General features: G+C 50.5%; 6 protein-coding genes across 6 annotated transcripts; 3 read left to right on the top strand and 3 right to left on the bottom strand.

Moving 5' to 3' along the window:
* Positions 1-210: 210 nt before the first annotated feature.
* Positions 211-2887, bottom strand: IAR55_001494 (uncharacterized protein; the record flags this gene model as incomplete). Its single annotated transcript, XM_066944621.1, has 5 exons — positions 211-267; positions 329-1294; positions 1348-1454; positions 1507-2415; positions 2482-2887. The coding sequence occupies 5 exons, from the start codon at positions 2885-2887 to the stop codon at positions 211-213; spliced, it is 2445 nt and encodes an 814-aa protein (XP_066804544.1).
* Positions 2888-3290: 403 nt separating this feature from the next.
* Positions 3291-6259, top strand: IAR55_001493 (glutamine-tRNA ligase; the record flags this gene model as incomplete). Its single annotated transcript, XM_066944620.1, has 8 exons — positions 3291-3585; positions 3647-3724; positions 3780-4265; positions 4325-4391; positions 4452-4633; positions 4698-4937; positions 4992-5049; positions 5104-6259. 8 exons carry the CDS (start codon positions 3291-3293, stop codon positions 6257-6259), a joined length of 2562 nt encoding a protein of 853 aa, XP_066804543.1.
* Positions 6260-6612: 353 nt separating this feature from the next.
* Positions 6613-7781, bottom strand: IAR55_001492 (histone chaperone ASF1; the record flags this gene model as incomplete). The annotated part of the gene is made up of 5 exons (XM_066944619.1): positions 6613-6808; positions 6975-7242; positions 7441-7515; positions 7594-7693; positions 7779-7781. The coding sequence occupies 5 exons, from the start codon at positions 7779-7781 to the stop codon at positions 6613-6615; spliced, it is 642 nt and encodes a 213-aa protein (XP_066804542.1).
* A 557-nt stretch (positions 7782-8338) lies between these two features.
* Positions 8339-11001, top strand: IAR55_001491 (N2,N2-dimethylguanosine tRNA methyltransferase; the record flags this gene model as incomplete). The annotated part of the gene is made up of 12 exons (XM_066944618.1): positions 8339-8657; positions 8717-8796; positions 8855-8949; positions 9037-9354; positions 9411-9535; positions 9588-9651; positions 9708-9908; positions 9964-10138; positions 10196-10330; positions 10387-10469; positions 10528-10713; positions 10776-11001. The coding sequence occupies 12 exons, from the start codon at positions 8339-8341 to the stop codon at positions 10999-11001; spliced, it is 2007 nt and encodes a 668-aa protein (XP_066804541.1).
* A 226-nt stretch (positions 11002-11227) lies between these two features.
* IAR55_001490 (cytosolic Fe-S cluster assembly factor CFD1) lies at positions 11228-12552 on the bottom strand (the record flags this gene model as incomplete). The annotated part of the gene is made up of 3 exons (XM_066944617.1): positions 11228-11811; positions 12010-12357; positions 12474-12552. The coding sequence occupies 3 exons, from the start codon at positions 12550-12552 to the stop codon at positions 11228-11230; spliced, it is 1011 nt and encodes a 336-aa protein (XP_066804540.1).
* A 422-nt stretch (positions 12553-12974) lies between these two features.
* IAR55_001489 (uncharacterized protein) lies at positions 12975-16580 on the top strand (the record flags this gene model as incomplete). Its single annotated transcript, XM_066944616.1, has 14 exons — positions 12975-13034; positions 13115-13155; positions 13212-13280; positions 13336-13506; positions 13576-13852; positions 13914-14012; positions 14078-14178; positions 14233-14425; positions 14476-14602; positions 14653-15289; positions 15347-15605; positions 15663-16041; positions 16099-16364; positions 16437-16580. The coding sequence occupies 14 exons, from the start codon at positions 12975-12977 to the stop codon at positions 16578-16580; spliced, it is 2823 nt and encodes a 940-aa protein (XP_066804539.1).
* Positions 16581-16806: the final 226 nt, after the last annotated feature.

The following is a 16806-nucleotide window of genomic DNA, read 5'->3' as shown; positions in this document are numbered from 1 at the left end:
GCCGCGACCTACCTCCACCGGACACATCTGGAACTTTCTGTCTTCAACTTGCTCACACGAAATCAGAATTCACTATTGACTCTGGTAGACTGTATACATGCCACGACGAGCGAGGTGTCGAGACTGCTTGGTATGAGACTGGACATGAAATGTATGGACTGATCATTGAAGCCATACCGAAATTACTACTATACTGTGCGCTACGCATTCTCATAGCTCTCGGACTAATTCGGCTCGTTGATGGTCCAAAGCATGCTCGTGAAGTTCCTATAGCACCAAACAGTCTGTTAGCACACTAACAATGCCCCAAAATTCGAGATTAAATCACCTCCACGGTGTCACAGACCACCAAACAACCCTGGTCTCCTCCCTGCCCCCACTTACACAGATAACCTTGTCCGCCTTGCCGAACGGCCTGCTCTCCATCATCACCATTCGCACTCGCATTGCTGAGCGCATGGCTTGGCACACGCTGAGGTCTCGAGGGGGTTGAAGTTGAGTGATCACCGTAGCGTTTCAAGGAGGACGGAATCTCGTCCATAATCATGTTGCCCAATGGAGAAGTACTACGATCGTTCGAGCCTTCGCGATGAGACTCATTGTCATTGTCATTGTCGCTGTCCCCCTCTCCCTCCTCACCCAGCACACCCATCTGAGCAGCACGCAATGCCGCAAACTGATCCACAAGCTCTTCGTTTCTCAACTCCAGCGTTTCGATCTTCGTTGATTGCTCACTCAATGTGGAGACGAGCCCGTCATACTCAGCCTTGTATCGATCGTAGAAAGCCGCTTTTCGACGAACGGTGTCGTCAGTCCTACGCGACTGGTCGAGGAGGATTTTGACCTGGCCCTTCAATCGAGCAAACTCCTTTTCCCTTCTCTTGTTCACCTCGTCATCGAGTAATTTACGCTGCTTGAGACCAAAGTCGAGCTGCTCCTCGAGTGTTGCGACTTTCTCACGGAGTTTTCTGGCTATATTGACCTCCTCGACAGCTCTGGTACTAGCGGTGTCGTACTGTTGGCGTAAGAATATGTTGTCATCGAGCACACTCTTTCTCGAGCTGTTAGCTTGCTCCACTTCCACTTCCAGCTGGTCCACACGGGCTTTCAATCGCTCGATTTCGGGTGATGTGCTGATTGCTGCTGCTTTGACCAGTGCAAGTTCGTCCAGGAGATTTGCCATCTCTGCTTTCACTTTTGCCAGCTGTTCAGTATCAGGATGAGGAAGGGGAGCCGTGGTTTCGGGAGGGGGGTTAGGTGCTTTGTAAGGGGCGACGGGGTTGAGAATTGCACTCTGCAGATGAGTCTAATATTAGGAAGATTGTCATATATCGCTTCGACACTCACCTCTTGATCGGGGTAATACTCGCTGGCGTGAGCTCTGAAATGCGAGGCGAGGTCCTCGAGGGATTCGAATGACGCGGGACATCCTTCCCATCGACAATAGTGACCATCTGAACGTTTCCGATAAGCGCAATGAGCTAGTAGAGGATGATCGACTCTCACCTTGATGCACTGCTTCTGGAAAATGACCTTCTTCAGCATCCCCAGTACTGAGACCATCGAGATCCGCATCGTTCAGATCTTGATTGGGAAACGGTGCGGTGACATAGCCATCCCGATGAGAGCGTTCTGCTTGTGCGGCTACGCTTGCTGATGTAGGCACTGCTTCCTGTCCTGTTGCATCCTCTTCATCGCTGTCTGTCACTCTCTCGTAAACTTCATCGCCATTGATGACTTTCCTTACGACCTTGATTTTTCCCTGCTCAACCTCGTTCTCATCTTTGATCGACGCGCGCTCAGCGCGGTCGGCGTCGACACCGTCTCTGGCTGGTCCCACGTTGACAGGTCTAGGTGGAATGAAGCCAGTCCCTTTCGCTTGCTTATTCTGTTGACGTGACAAAGGGCTCGAGAATTGATCGATCGGATCGGTTTGTGAGTCCGCACCTGAGCGGCTGGTCTGAGATTGGATAACATCGTGCCCATGGCCTTTTGGGGATGAGCGGGGAGGGGGCATAGCCAGCGTATCGAGAGCGCGATGATCTGATGACGAGTTCTGCTGGTCACGTTGCGCGATGGTCGACGGTCCTGGCCCAGCTGTGGCCTGTGCAGGCGAAGACTGAACAGAGCCCTTAGCATGAGTCGCTCGCTTCGGACGAGCATTAGCTGGTTTCGGAGAAGGTGTTCTGGAGGGAGCTGCTGCGGGTTCGACAGATGCAGAAGCCGAGTCTCGCCTATCGTGAAGTCTGTCTTGAGTCCTCGTTCTTCGGGCAGGTCCAGTGGATGACACTGCCGATGCCGCTCGTTGACTTCGTCGAAGCGCATTGTGCCCGGCTCCTTCTGCCTTCGACAGCGTAGGGCGCTCAGGACTTTTCGAAACTGTTGATGATGTATCCTTGCTTCTAGCAGTCCGACCTACTGCAAACAGGTAAGTGTTTGATCCGGCGTCGGCCCGCAGATGAAAGAAAGTGATCTACTCACCTCGAGTCGTACTCTCGCCAGCCACCTTCCGTTTTTTACCCTTGCCTTTAGAGTCCGGCATCGGTAACCTCTTTCTCTTCCTCGCATTCTTTGCGTCTTGTATCTCTTGAAACTCCTTTGCGGCGACTCCCACAATTCCCGGATTATGCTTCTTCTTCATCTTCCATTCGTCTATCAACCCTTGAGTACAGCCATTTTTTATCGTCCACGAGGGTTCCCATTGTTCGCCAGTTTCAGGGTCGATACCCTTCCATAGAACGAGATATTCGCCAGTCCTGGCCGGACCGCGTTCGTCGAGGATCTCTTCGACTTCCCAGAGGTTCTCAGCATCGTCCGCGAGTGATATGAATTGAGTTTCGGGCACTGGCTCGGGACTCAGCGACGAGGAAGAGGATCTCGGTGGCATCCTGCCAAGTAGTCGATGGTCTTCACGAGAAGATCTGTCTTCGTGCCAGTGAGGATAAGTACGTGAAGAGATGAAAACGGAAAGCAAAATGAAAGGAAATACGCGACTTTTGGATGATCATGTTCCCGAAGAGGGAGAGGTTTCCGTCAGGGTGGAGGGGGGGTGGGTTTCCATCATGACGTGGAATAATCAGAAATGCGTGAGATGATACGCTCCCACGTGGTCTGTTGATATCTGGGCAACGTTCAACTGGGTTCATCACATATTTCGGATTCACAAGTCGAGCTAAACGTCGTGAGTAGGAAACAGATTCACATAACTTCAACAGACTCCTTTGTCATACTCGACTCACACATTCCTTCAGCTTCCTTCTCGTTTCGATAGGAAGCTTCACTCCGCAACCATGCCCCCCAAATTTGACCCCAACAGCCCAGAGAGCGCATCACTGATATCCCTCTTCACCTCACTGGGTCTTACCTCCAACTCCGCCACCGAGCTAGTCCGTCAGCCCAAATCAGGTGTGGCATTCAAAGCACTCGTGGATGAGTATGACTTGAACGGAAAGCATTTTGATGAGAAGCAGGCTGGCGCTTTAGTGAAGCTTAGTGCTCTCGGAAGAAAGCTCGGACCTGCTGAGAAAGGGTATATAGTAGGGAGAGTTGTGGATGGTGGTCTGAAGACTCCAGATCAGGTAGCCGGTGAGTCGAACAGTAATCCTTTCATCTTCAGGGATGAATCTGACGGTGATCAAACGCACAGCTGCCGTCAAGTATGTCGAAGGTAATCCTGCTGGCACACCCGTCGACCAGGAAAAATTCGACAAAGCATCCGGTGTTGGTGCGTCATGTCGAAGCCGTTTGCATGTCGGACTAGCTGATGTTTGAGCCGTCAGGAATCGAAATATCGTCAATCGACCTTCCCGAACTCCTCAAAGCATACATCACTTCGTTGCCTTCCCCTCCGGATAGCTGGCTAAGCATCGGTCCGATATTAGGTGGTATAAAGAGTGGACAGACAGATCTCCGTTGGGCAAACGCAGCGGAAGTCAAGACATCTCTAGAGACTATCTTCACAGAAATGTTTGGCACCAAAGAAGCGGCCGCCGCAGCTCGGGTCCAAGCCGCTGCCGCAGCACCTAAAGCCAAACCGACACCGAAAGCGAAACCTGCTCCAGCCGCTTCTGCGTCCGCCGAAGCATCTTCGTCCACTACACCCGTCATCCCCACCAACATCTTCAGGGAAGGATTCCTTTCCGAATTTCACAAGCCTGGAGAGAACCCTCAAGTGGACCCGAAATTGAAGGAGCAACACCTGGCTTGGACGAAGGGAATGGTGTACACCCGATTTCCGCCAGAACCCAACGGATATCTCCATATTGGTGAGCTGCCTATCGTGACTGTGACTTCCGTACATCCCTGATATACCGCCTCAACATAGGCCACGTTAAGGCTATCATGGTCGACTTTGGGTACGCTAAATTCCACGGTGGTCGAACCTACTTGAGGTGAGCGTGTACAGTTTTGGTTCCTCCCGGTCGAGACTTGGCTGATGTGATATTGCATAGATATGACGATACCAACCCAGAGGCCGAAGAAGGCCGATACTTCCAGTCCATCCTCGAGACAGTTCGATGGCTTGGCTTCGAGCCATGGAAGATCACTTACTCCAGTGACAACTTCGACAAACTATACGAGCTCGCTGTCGAGCTGATTCGGCGAGGCAAAGCCTACGTATGTACCTGTGACGGTGGGTGTATCTTCTCATGCTCTATCTTCCCTGTCTTCGAACCTGAACCTGACCTCGTATGCAGCCGAGAAGATCAAGGAGGATCGTGGGATGGGCAAAGGCAACCCTGTCGCTTGTGAACACCGTGACACACCCATCGAGGCTTCTTTACGGGAATTCGAGCGAATGAAGAACGGCGAGTATGAAGAGAAGACAGCATGTTTGAGAATGAAGATGGATCTCACAAGCGGAAATCCATACATGTGGGACACCATTGCATACCGGGTGAAGAAGGCCCCCCATCATAGAACTGGCGACAAGTGGAGTGAGTCATGTATCACAATCAAATATGAACGTCTGCTCACCGTGTGCTACGCAGAAATCTACCCCACATACGATTTCACTCACTGCCTGTGCGATAGCATTGAGAACATCTCGTGAGTACACCTACCCGTAATTCCGATTCTCAAGACGTTGACGAATTACCTTAGCCATTCCTTGTGTACCACCGAGTTCATCCCGGCTCGTGAATCCTACGAGTGGCTCTGTGACGCTCTGACCGTCTACAAGGCTCGCCAGTACGAATTCGCTCGACTCAATCTTCAGGGTACTTTCCTCTCCAAGCGAAAAATTGCAAAGCTTGTGAACAAAAAGCTTGTCAAGGATTGGGATGACCCTCGACTTTACACCATCATTGCTCTTCGTCGAAGGGGTATCCCTCCTGGTGCACTACTTGCATTCGTTGCAGAGCTGGGTGTGACCAATGTCAACTCTACTACCGAAATCAAGAAGTTCGAATCGGTCATCCGAAGATACCTGGAAGACTCGGCGCCAAGATTGATGATGGTGCTCAACCCCGTCAAACTCATCATCGACAACGTCCCAGATGACTACCGAGTACCGGTTCAGGTACCCCTGCATCCCAAGATCCCTGTCATGGGCACTATTGAGACCTCGTTCACGAAGGAGGTCTACATCGATTCGGAAGACTTCCGAGAGGTCGATTCACCTGATTACTTCCGACTTGCTCCCGGCAAGTCTGTTGGTCTATTCAAAGCACCCTACCCGGTCACTTGTACATGGTACAAGACCGATCCTGCCACTGGCAAGGTCACAGAAATACATTGTAACCTTGAAGATTCGGGCAACGCCAAGAAAGCGAAGGCCTACATCCAATGGGTCAATGTCCCTGAAGCTGTTCACATTGAAGAAGTTCGATACTTCAAGCCACTGTTCAAATCCGAACCTCCACCTGCCGATTTCGAAGCCGATGTCGACCCCGAGTCTCTAGAAGTTTACAAAAACGCAGTGATCGAACCTGCTTTCTACGAACTTTCCAAGAAAGCAATTTCAGATGCTAGGAAAGAGTCGGAAGAAAGGACCAAGAAGGCGAAAGCAGAGGCGGCCACCGAAACAGCGGAGAAGCACGGTGAAGATGAGCCTGTCGCAACGGCAGAACAGCTGGTCGGTAATGAGAATGTCAGATTCCAAGGTATGAGATTGGCGTATTTCGCCTTGGACAGAGAGAGTAAATTAGGTTGTTTAGAGTCAGGTGCAGAGGACAAGAAGGCTGGAAGAAAAGATGGTGATAAGATCATTCTCAATAGGATCGTCTCGTTGAAGGAGGATGCGGGAAGGAATGCCTAAGCGGGGCGAGGGACTGTGACATATCCCGTAGATGGTCTATACTTATGCAATAATGATACACTTGCCAGATGGCAAACCGTTGCAGCCACTGTGACGCGATGGATCGTGGATGGTATATGACATGTTGATGAATTTTGTGGATACTAATAATTGACTCGTACTGTATGTGACTTATGACGTTCACCTATGATGAAGCGATAAAGTCCTGTTTTCCTCTCGCTGTTGACTTCTTTCAACCGGCTTCTCTCTCCATCATCGACTCTCGCCACTTCTGCTTTCACTCGTCACCTCACTATCTCCCTCCTACACCCCATTCCCTATTACTTTATACGCAACGCAACACACACATGCCCCTATGAAACCTCCATAGGATGATCGACGTCCATCCCGCCTTGGTTTCCTCCTGCCACTTTCGTCACAGGTGGAGGTAATGGAGCGTTGAAGGCTTCTGAACTTCCTCCCGAGGGGATCTCAATTCCTGCTCCTGAACCATTTGTTGATTGTGCATCGAAGGGGGTTGGTTGTGTTGAGTCCCATGGATTTTGGAATCTACGCAACGTCAAGGAGTCGGGAATCAGTCAGTCAATGGGTCATTTCGTGATCAAGGTCACAAGCCCAGGGGAGGAAGGCAGGGGGAGAGGTGGAGATCGTCTTCCTGGATCCGCGTGAGGTGGAAGCACAGAAGCACTTCGCCAAACCCGCTACACCGACTTACCTTGTGACTTTTGGTTTTTCGATCAAGACATTTCTATGCAATTTATCCCATTGAACAACAGGTGGCGGGTTCTCCTTCCATTCCTCCTCCTCATAATACGTATTGACGTAATATCCGACTCTGACGAACTCCTTTTCTCGATAAGACGCAGTGATGATGATGACTGTTACTCCTAAGATCTCGTCGGGTTCGATTGAGGGAAGGAGATTATGTGCAGGTGCAGGGGCGAGGAAGTCGAAGGCGTTCACTCCGGCGGGAATTGGTCCGACTGCGTGGAGTCGAACGAGGAAGATCCAGGGGGGAAAGCAGATTCATAGGTGATAGTTGCGGAATGGGGGAACGTAGTGCATAGGATGAAGGTTAGATATGGCATTTGGGGTGATTGGGTAGGTTGTGAGAGAATAACGGAGCAGAGGATGAGTCAGCACACGTCTTCTTTCCTCGACTGTCGTCGATACACACTCACCCGAACAATTATCCAGCTCTTGATCAAATTCTTCAGAACTCGCCGAACCTACATAGATCAATCGCCAATCGAGGTCTATAATGTGAGATCAACAATATCAGCTGATGCCCTGGAAGGAAGAGGTAAGGCCCAGCTGGACAGTCGACAACATACCCTCTGCTAATGGCGCTATGGCTTCGAATTTGATTCGGAAGTGATAATCATCGTCGAATTTGGCGGGGTTATTGAGCAACTCGATGTTACGGATATTAACCTGTACATGTACTGTCAGCGGGGGCCTTTGAACTCGCACAGACAAAGGCAAAGGACGAGAAGCTGAGAACTATGATGACACTCACCATTGACTGTAGAGATAAGAGAAAAGTTCCGCGACCGTATTTTAGTATTGCATCCTTACACATGAAGGAAAGAAGGAAGACATACCATCTTGGAAATGCCCAGCGACTTTCAGACGAACTGTGAGTGAGACGAGAGGCCAGTCTGACAGGAGGACCGATGCTGACGATTCGAGGTAGAGAGGCAGGGAAGAAGAGATGTCGATCGTTGGTGATTGATGTTTTGTCGTCCTGGAGGATCTCCTTGATCTGAACAATGAGGAAATGAGAGAGACGCGACAGAAGACGCGCAAGAAGCCTAACGACGGCGAGAACAGTAATAATGACGTGGAGATTACTTGGATGATCCGGAATCAAAATAATCAACACTTGAGTATCGAGAGTTCAGCGAGTCGTCCTCCACCTGAAAATAAATAGTTGTCAGAGAATTTCAAGACCACCCCCCTTCATGTCTGCCATTGCATCAATTTACCTATCTGAGAAGCTATATGCTTCTTCCCATTTGCTCACGCCCTTTCCTCAAGACCTATCCGTCGAACTACGCTCTCAAACACATCGCGGCCATGTCGTCTTCCGCCACAACGCCTCCTTACACTGTCCCTCTCAAGGAGGGAATACCTCCCAATCATCGTCTTCACACCGAATCCACGACGACAATCTTCTTGCCCAAAGAAGGAGCGTTCTTGAACCCTGTCCAACACTATAACAGGGATATGAGCGTGGCTGTGATCAGAGCTTGGAACGAGATGAGAAAGGAGGAACTGGAAAAGAAATGGAGGACGAAGATGGAGAAGAGAGGCGGGGTCGTCAAGCCCAAGAAGGGGAAGAAGGCAGCTGCCAAGGCCAAGGTGTCTGTCGACGAAGAAATAAGCGAGGAGGCTGGTGAGCTCCAAGACGTGTATTCCTTCGGTGGAAATCCATATCTGATACTAGTGATATAGTCACCAACGTCACGGGACCCTCAACAGAGCACTTGACAACAGCAGCTGGAGGTCAACCAGAAGCAGGCCCCTCAATCGAGGTAAGCTTCGAAAAATCACACTCACGGTGACTTTCTCTGACATGCATATCCAACGTAGAAGAAGTTCCGAGCGCCCTCAATCAATATTCTCGAAGCTCTTGCGGCTACGGGCTTACGATCAATCCGTTATGCCAAAGAGATCCCAAATGTCAAGTAAGCATTTCTGCTGAAGCTTAGCGGATCGCTGGTCCTGTTGGGACCAGGCAGACTCAGCGGAGTGCTGATTCAAACGATTCACAGATACGTGCTCGCAAATGATCTCTCACCTTCCGCATGTGAAGCTATGCGACGAAATATCGAGTTGAACGGAGTCGGAGAAGACTACGAATCACCAGCTGTCAACGGCGAAGAGGGCGCTATACCTGCGAAGGAAGAACTTGAGAAGGAGCAAGCAATGGAGGAGAAGATGGAGTTGTATCCCGAGGAGAAAGCTTCCAATGGTACCCATTCTGAACCTGCCGCTCAAGCGGAGGCACCAAAGGCAGGAGAACCGAAAGATTCTGTCGGTCGAAGACCGAACTGTAGGGGACGAGTCAAGATCAACGAGGGAGACGCTTGGTGAGATGGGTGATGCGATTGACGACTGGATCCGGTCAGCTGACGATGGCCTTTAGCGCATTCATGTATTCGCGTCGATCACCTGTCGGACCCACATCCCGGGTAGACGTGGTAGACCTCGACCCGTACGGGACTGCTGCACCATTCATTGACGCTGCTTTAGGATGTATCGCGGACGGAGGTGAGCAAATGTCCTCCTCGCGAGAAATCACTGTTGCTGACTACTTCGGTAGGTCTTCTTGCCATCACATGTACCGATCTTGCCGTGCTTGCTGGGCAACAATACCCGGAGAAATGGTGAGCTTCTTCGTCTGTGACGTTTCTCCAAACGAGAGATCTGACAAATGCTTTAGTTACTCCAACTACGGGGGAACCAATGTTCACGCTGAATATACTCACGAAGCGGCCCTTCGTCTGGTTATGCACTCGCTTGCGACCTGTGCCGCTCGATATGGTCGTTATATCACACCTTTGCTGTCCTTCTCCATCGACTTCTACGTGCGACTCTTTGTCAGAATCGACACAAGACCGGAACAAGTTAAGAGACTTGCCGCGTGAGCTTCCATCTGAAGCCGTTGGCTGGACACAGATAGCTGACAAATGCCACAGCCAAACAGGCGTGGTTTACACTTGCCAGTTCTGTCAAACTTCGGTGACTCAGCCGTTCGGCAAGGTTGTGGAGAAAGAGACAACGAAAGGTGTGACTCTGGACGCGTTCAAGACAGCTGCTGGACCTACACCATCTCATGGGTCGTCTTGTGAGGAGTGCGGTTCCACCATGCACGTGAGTTGTCGTCTGTCTCGAATACAGCAGCATACAATTAACGTCAGGTTTGAACAGCTCGGTGGGCCACTATGGCTTGGTCCGCTTCAGGATGGTGAATTTGCCAAGCGGGTGATTCGAGATATACAAAGTCAGGAGAAGGAGTACAAAACCTATTCCAGGATGCTGGGAATGTTGACAATAGCGTCGCAAGTAGGTCGTCTCAATGATTCATTACGGTCGACTTTTCGTCTGACGATGCCCGTCAGGAACTACCCAACCCATGGTTCTTCACTGCCAACAGGATCGCTAAATCCTTACATTCCTCCTCACTCCCCATGAACAAGATTTTGTGAGTGTGGTATGAACAGCTAAGCGCGACAAGTGCTGATCATAAGTTTCCTTCAAAGATCCGCACTCCTCAATGCTGGCTACAAGATCTCCCGATCTCATTGTGTTGCAGGTGCTGTCAAGACGGACGCGCCCAGAAGTTTCATCTACGACATCATGAGAGAAGAAATCAAACTCAACCCCATTCGAATGGACAAGATACCAGAAGGGTCACCTTCGAGAAATATCATCAACAAGGCTATGACGTGAGTGACCATCGTGCCTGTGGTGTAACAACAGCTGATAGACCACTTTTATCACTACTTAGACACAAGATCGACTTCACCCCTCATCCCGATGCAAGTCTCGAACGATCAGGTAAAGAGACATTCTACCAACTGAACCCTTTACCAAACTGGGGTCCGGCGCCAAAAGCCAAGAGTATACAAGTTAGTCAGGAGGCGAAGAGAAAGGCAGGCGATGTGGAGGAGATTGAGGAGGATGCCGAGGTGAAGAAAGCGAGGCTGGATGAGGAGGCTGCGATAAACGCGTAATCGATCGGACAAAGCTGTCTGCAGATACTACGCAGAAACTACGAGCATTTTCCCGTTGACATGTCGCATACTATGGCCTTGTTCCTGCATCCGCTTGTGGCGATGCTATCTTTCTTCGCATCGTTTCTTCCCGATACCTGCCCGCTACCAGATCAGATCAAGCCACGCTTCACATCTATGAAAATGCATACAACAGCTCATGTGTCGCTTGTCCGAACGTGATTATCTAAGCATTGGAACCGGATTCTAACCTATCTTTGATCGCAGTTTTCCTAGTCTCGATCTTATCCACCAATTTCGTCGTGATCTCTTTCCAGACCTTTGATGAGGTGGTTTGTAAATATCTATCCAGAAGCGGGAAGTGTCCTCTTCCTTCTCCATCTTCATTCTTTGCTTCCTGTCTCCCATTGGTATCGCCCCCACTCGTAGCTGTGAACTCATCCTTCGCTCCTTCACCCAGGATCTCACCTTTAGAAACAGCATCCAACAACCCCACAAGCACCGTGTCGATCGGTACTCTACCCAGGAATGCTGTCCCCTCCTTCTCCGCCATACCTTCCCCACCGCCCCTGCCAAAACAATCCGATATCTCACCGCAACATGGACAGACGTATCCCGCCATGTTCTCCACGAGTCCCATGACGGGTAATGAGAGTTTGCGTGTGAAAGAGAGGGATTTGAGAGTATCGTTCAATGCGGTGGTTTGGGGTGTGGTGATTAGGATGGAAGACGGGGTGGTGGGTCGAGAAAGTGTGGGGGTGAAGAGGGGATGAAGGTGTGTAAGGAGGGAGATGTGCTCGTCGGATGTGCCTACAAGAGTAAAGGTGTCAGTATAAAGATCATTCGTCATCCTGGATTGGAAGGCAAGGAGTTCAGATGGGGGAAGGCAGGAGACAGTGATTCACGACTCATTGGATTCTAACCCCCTATCGAGCTACACTAGTGGCACCAACCAGGGCCGCAGAGAAATAGAGATGACGACACGCAAGAGAGGAAAACCACACTCACCTGGCGGTGTATCAATCACCAGATAATCAATCTCACCCCATCTGACCTCACTCAGAAACTGTCTGATCATACCATCCTTCTTAGGTCCTCTCCACACCACACTGTCCCCTCTATCCTTCAGCAAGAATCCGATGCTCATCACTCCCAACCTTCTCTCTTGATCAACATAAACGGGTACCCATCCGGCCGACGACTGATGGACTGTTGCAGTGGGTGTGTCGAGTCCCACCATCCGAGGAAGAGAAGGTCCGGTGATATCGAGATCGATCAACCCTACTCGCGTAGTGGGTGACAGCGCCAAAAGAGACAGAGCCAGTTGGACGGATGATGAAGATTTACCGACTCCACCTGATTCATCATATGTGTCAGATATCAGAGATTAAGGCCTCATCTCTATAGGCCCAAGAGCGATGGAGATGGTTGAAAGAACAATCGGCACCAAAAAGCTGAGAACATATACTCACCCTTGCCCGACAATACAATGATGACATTCTTCACCGAACTCAATCTTCTGCTCACAGGGGTTTCTATCGTGTCCGACATCTCACCAGGATCGATATTCAGAGTCGTTATGATCAGTGGACGGCCAAAGACAGCAGGTGACAAAGAGAAAAACAACGATGAATTGACTGAATCAGCAACTTCGACTTCGACGGCCGACTTTTAAAGTGGAGGGCTTTCTTTCGATATCTTACGTAAACGATCTTTATCCTCTTCGCCACCGTTCTTTCTGCATGGTTCAAATGATTTGCTCGAGAGCAATGAAGCGTCTTTGTCGTCTCGATTGATCTTCTTCTCTCCTTTCTCCGGCTCATTCTCTTTCTCGGAAAAGGTGTGGAGACAGCATACTCAATCGCCCACACCATCAACAAAAGCTCAAAGAGCTTTTTCGATTTTCTTAGAATACCTCGAACATCGACCGCACATCCTTCTCATATTTCTACCGCCTTTAACATATCGTCAACATGTCGCACATCGGTACCGTCAAGCATGTGCCGAAAGAGGTTCGGTACAATTTCTTGCAGGTAAGCTGTCTCTGAAGCATCATACCGCAAGTCTTTGAGAAAGATAACCGCTAATATCTCTGTCTTCTTCTGTCTTGCAGATGGCCGCTCCGGCATCCTACGTCGCTGGTCTAGGTCGAGGGTAAGCTAAAGGATCTGCGAGTGACTGCAAGGATATGCTGATATCTTCGCTTTCAGTGCCTCTGGTTTCACCACTCGATCAGATATCGGTCCCGCTCGAGAAGGTCCAAGCGCAGATGCCATTGCGTGAGTGTCCTCCACCTCGAAATTTATGACTGTGAAGCTGATGTGTCTCTCCCAGCGACGCTCAAGCGAAGCGAGGCGAGGAGGTTCCAGATCCCGAAGCTTTGCAAGATCCAGATGACGAGCGGAATCTGTTCGCAGGCACGGTCTATGAGGCAGACGATGAGGAGGCAGATCGGATATGGGATAGTGTTGACGAGAGAATGGATGCTCGACGTAGAGCTAGAAGGTGGGTTCTAGTGTCTGCTACTTCTACGTTGTCAATTTGTCATGCTTACTGTGGTACCGATTTTGACAGAGAAGCAGCCGAAGCGGAAATAGCAGCGAAGGAGAGAGCCCTCAATCCGAAATTGCAAACACAGTTCGCAGACCTCAAACGATCCCTTTCAGGACTGAATGACGCGGATTGGGATGCTATACCAGAAGCGGGGAATTTGACAGGAAAGAGACGGAAACACAATATGAGGATGGAGGAGAACCAGAATGGGAGGAGCTACGCCGTTAGCGATACTGTGTTGGCGGATGTGGCAGGCAGAAATACATTGCTGGGAGAGCTGGACAAGGCTCAACAAGAGGTGTGTTGAGGAGTTCTTCATTTAAGAAGGTGATCAACTGACAAGAGATTGTCGTTCACAGAACGGTGGTTTCGACACGCCAGCCAACGACGGAACCATGACAGATTTCATCTCTATTGGTAATGCAAGAGACAAAGTCTTGTCTCTCCGCCTGGATCAGGTATGTCTCAGCTGCCCGAAAAGAATCATGTGGACACAACAGTGCAGCTGACAGCATGCTTTTAGGCTTCACGTGATGCCGCGAATGGTTCCTCGACCAGCGTCGACCCGAGAGGATATATGACAGCCTTGAATAGCCAGATCGTTCAGACCGATGCTCAGATTGGGTGAGTCGTCCTCTAAAACCTTGTAAAGCTCTCCAAGCTCACGGCATTACTTAGTGATATCAAACAAGCTCGACAACTGCTCCAGAATCTCATTCAAACCAATCCGAAACACGCCCCAGGATGGATTGCGGCAGCATCCCTGGAAGTGCACGCAAAGAAGATGGTGGCTGCGAGGAAGATCATTGCGGACGGCTGCGAGAAGTGCCCGAAGAGTGAGGATGTGTGGTTCCACGCCGCGGAGCTGAACGTGAGTATTCATCAAAGATTCTGAAAAAAATAACTGATATGGCCATGTAGACACCTGAGAACGCGAGGGTCATCCTAGGAAAAGCAGTACAGCACGTTCCGCAATCGGTCAAGATTTGGTTGAAAGCTGCGTCACTCGAGACGGATGTTTCCGCCAGAAAGAGAGTATTGCGAAAAGGTGAGTAGTCCCTTTGCGCTGTGAAGACAAGTCTGATGACGCGATCGAAGCACTGGAATTTATCCCCAACTCCGTTCGCTTATGGAAGGAAACTGTCAATCTTGAGGACGACCCAGAGGATGCTCGAGTGCTCTTGACTAGAGCCGTAGAAGTTATCCCGACTTCGGTGGAACTTTGGCTTACACTTGCCCGTCTCGAGAATCCAGAAAATGCCAAGCAGGTACTCAATTCTGCTCGAAAACGTATCCCCACATCGCACGAGATCTGGATTGCCGCTGGTCGTCTTGCCGAGCAGTCACCTACAGCGGTATCAGAGGTCAAGGTGGAAGAGGATGTTGAGAAGACTCGGAAGCTTGCTGCACAGGTTGACAAGCTTATGGTTGGTGCCGTCAACTCACTGAAGAAGAACCAGGTCATTCTATCTCGGGAGCAGTGGTTGCAAGAAGCGGAGAAATGCGAGCAGGACGGAAGTCCGCTTACCGCTCAAGCCATCGTCAAAGCCACTATACACCAGGACGTGGAGGAAGAGGACAGAAAGAACACTTGGATCGAAGACGCCGAGCGAGCAGCGAAGGGCGGTTTCTTCGAAGTCGCGCGAGCTTGTTATGTGGTGGTTCTAGAGACATTCCCGACGTCTCCTTCGGTTTGGCGAAAAGCTGCGGAGTTCGAAAAGGTTCATGGTACACCGTAAGTTGACTGTGGTCCTGACGGTACGTTTGACAGCAGCGCTGATAATTACTCTAGGCAAGCGGTTCAGGACATTCTCGCGAAGGGTGTGGAGCACTGTCCTCATGCCGAGGTTCTTTGGCTTATGGCTGCTAAGGAGAAATGGGTCGGCGGCGATATTCCAGGCGCTCAGGCTATTCTTGCGGAGGCCTTCAAGCAGAACGAGGATTCGGAGTCGATCTTCCTGGCGGCTGCCAAGCTGGCCTCGGAGACCGGAGAAATGGAGGCGGCGCTGCAGATCTTGGAGAAAGCGAGGGCACAGGCAAACACGGAAAGGGTGAGCTAGCTTAGATCCTTACTCGAAAAGCACTCCAGCTGACAAACAATACAACAGATATGGATGAAGTCAGCTGTCCTACAGAGACAGCTCGGTCAACTCGAGGAAGCGCTCAAGACTCTCGAGCGAGCCATAGCCAAATTCCCGTCATTCGACAAACTACACATGGTCAGGGGGCAGATATACGAGTCGAGAAAGGAGGTCGCCAACGCGCGAAATGCATATGCTCAGGGGTGCAAGGCCTGCCCTAAATCAATACCACTCTGGATATTATCAGCGAGGCTGGAAGAGAAAGCGGGCGTTACGATTAAGGCGCGATCATTATTGGAGAAAGCGAGATTGTACAACGCCAAGAACGATGAGCTGTGGGCAGAGAGCGTCAGGATCGAAGAGAGAGCCGGCAGTACACAGCAGGCCAAGTCGTTACTCGCAAGAGGTATGTGTGAACGATTGACTTCGTCGGTGGATCTAACAGAGCTGACACCCTCCACAGCAATGCAAGAATGTCCTACGTCTCCGTTACTGTGGTCCATGGCGATCTTCATGGAAGCTCCTCAGCAACGGAAAGGTCGATCTGTCGACGCACTCAAGAAAGCAGGAGAACATCCTTCTGTCATCTTGTCCGTCGCGAGACTATTCTGGGGAGAGAGAAAGATCGAAAAGACCAGACAATGGATGCAAAACGCCATCACAGCTGATGCCGATTGGGGAGATGCTTGGGGTTGGTGGCTCAAGTTTGAGAAACAACATGGGGAGCCTGTGAGTGCAAGTCTTTTCCAGAACCGAAACATTAGAAGCGACAACGAATGCTGACACGTCTGTCACCTGCAGGAACGACAAGAAGCAGTCACTGAAAGATGCGTCCAGGCTCAACCACATCACGGTCCTGTATGGCAGTCTGTGGCAAAGGAATTGAACAATGTTGGCAAAACGACGAGTGAGATAATAGAGATGGTAGCGGAGAGGCTGGAATGATGGCGAGTTCGTGTGGACCGCAGCGCGAAAGCAGAAGAGCATCTGGGGATCATGAAGTTATGCAGCATGTGACGATGACACTGGTGTCAAGCCTGGAACTGAAGTGTTACGTGTTGGTGGAGACGCTACTGACCACAGCACTTGTCTTCTGATAAAGTCGGTCAGTCGGACCGTTGTCGGCATTCCAAATGTGTGTGTCCCATCGGGGAAGTATCGGAAATCATCA

The sequence above is a fragment of the Kwoniella newhampshirensis genome, chromosome 3 (assembly GCF_039105145.1).
Source record: "Kwoniella newhampshirensis strain CBS 13917 chromosome 3, whole genome shotgun sequence".
Lineage (NCBI taxonomy): Eukaryota > Fungi > Basidiomycota > Tremellomycetes > Tremellales > Cryptococcaceae > Kwoniella > Kwoniella newhampshirensis.
The sequence above is the reverse complement of the archived record's forward strand: the minus strand, read 5'-3'. Positions and strand labels throughout refer to the sequence as shown.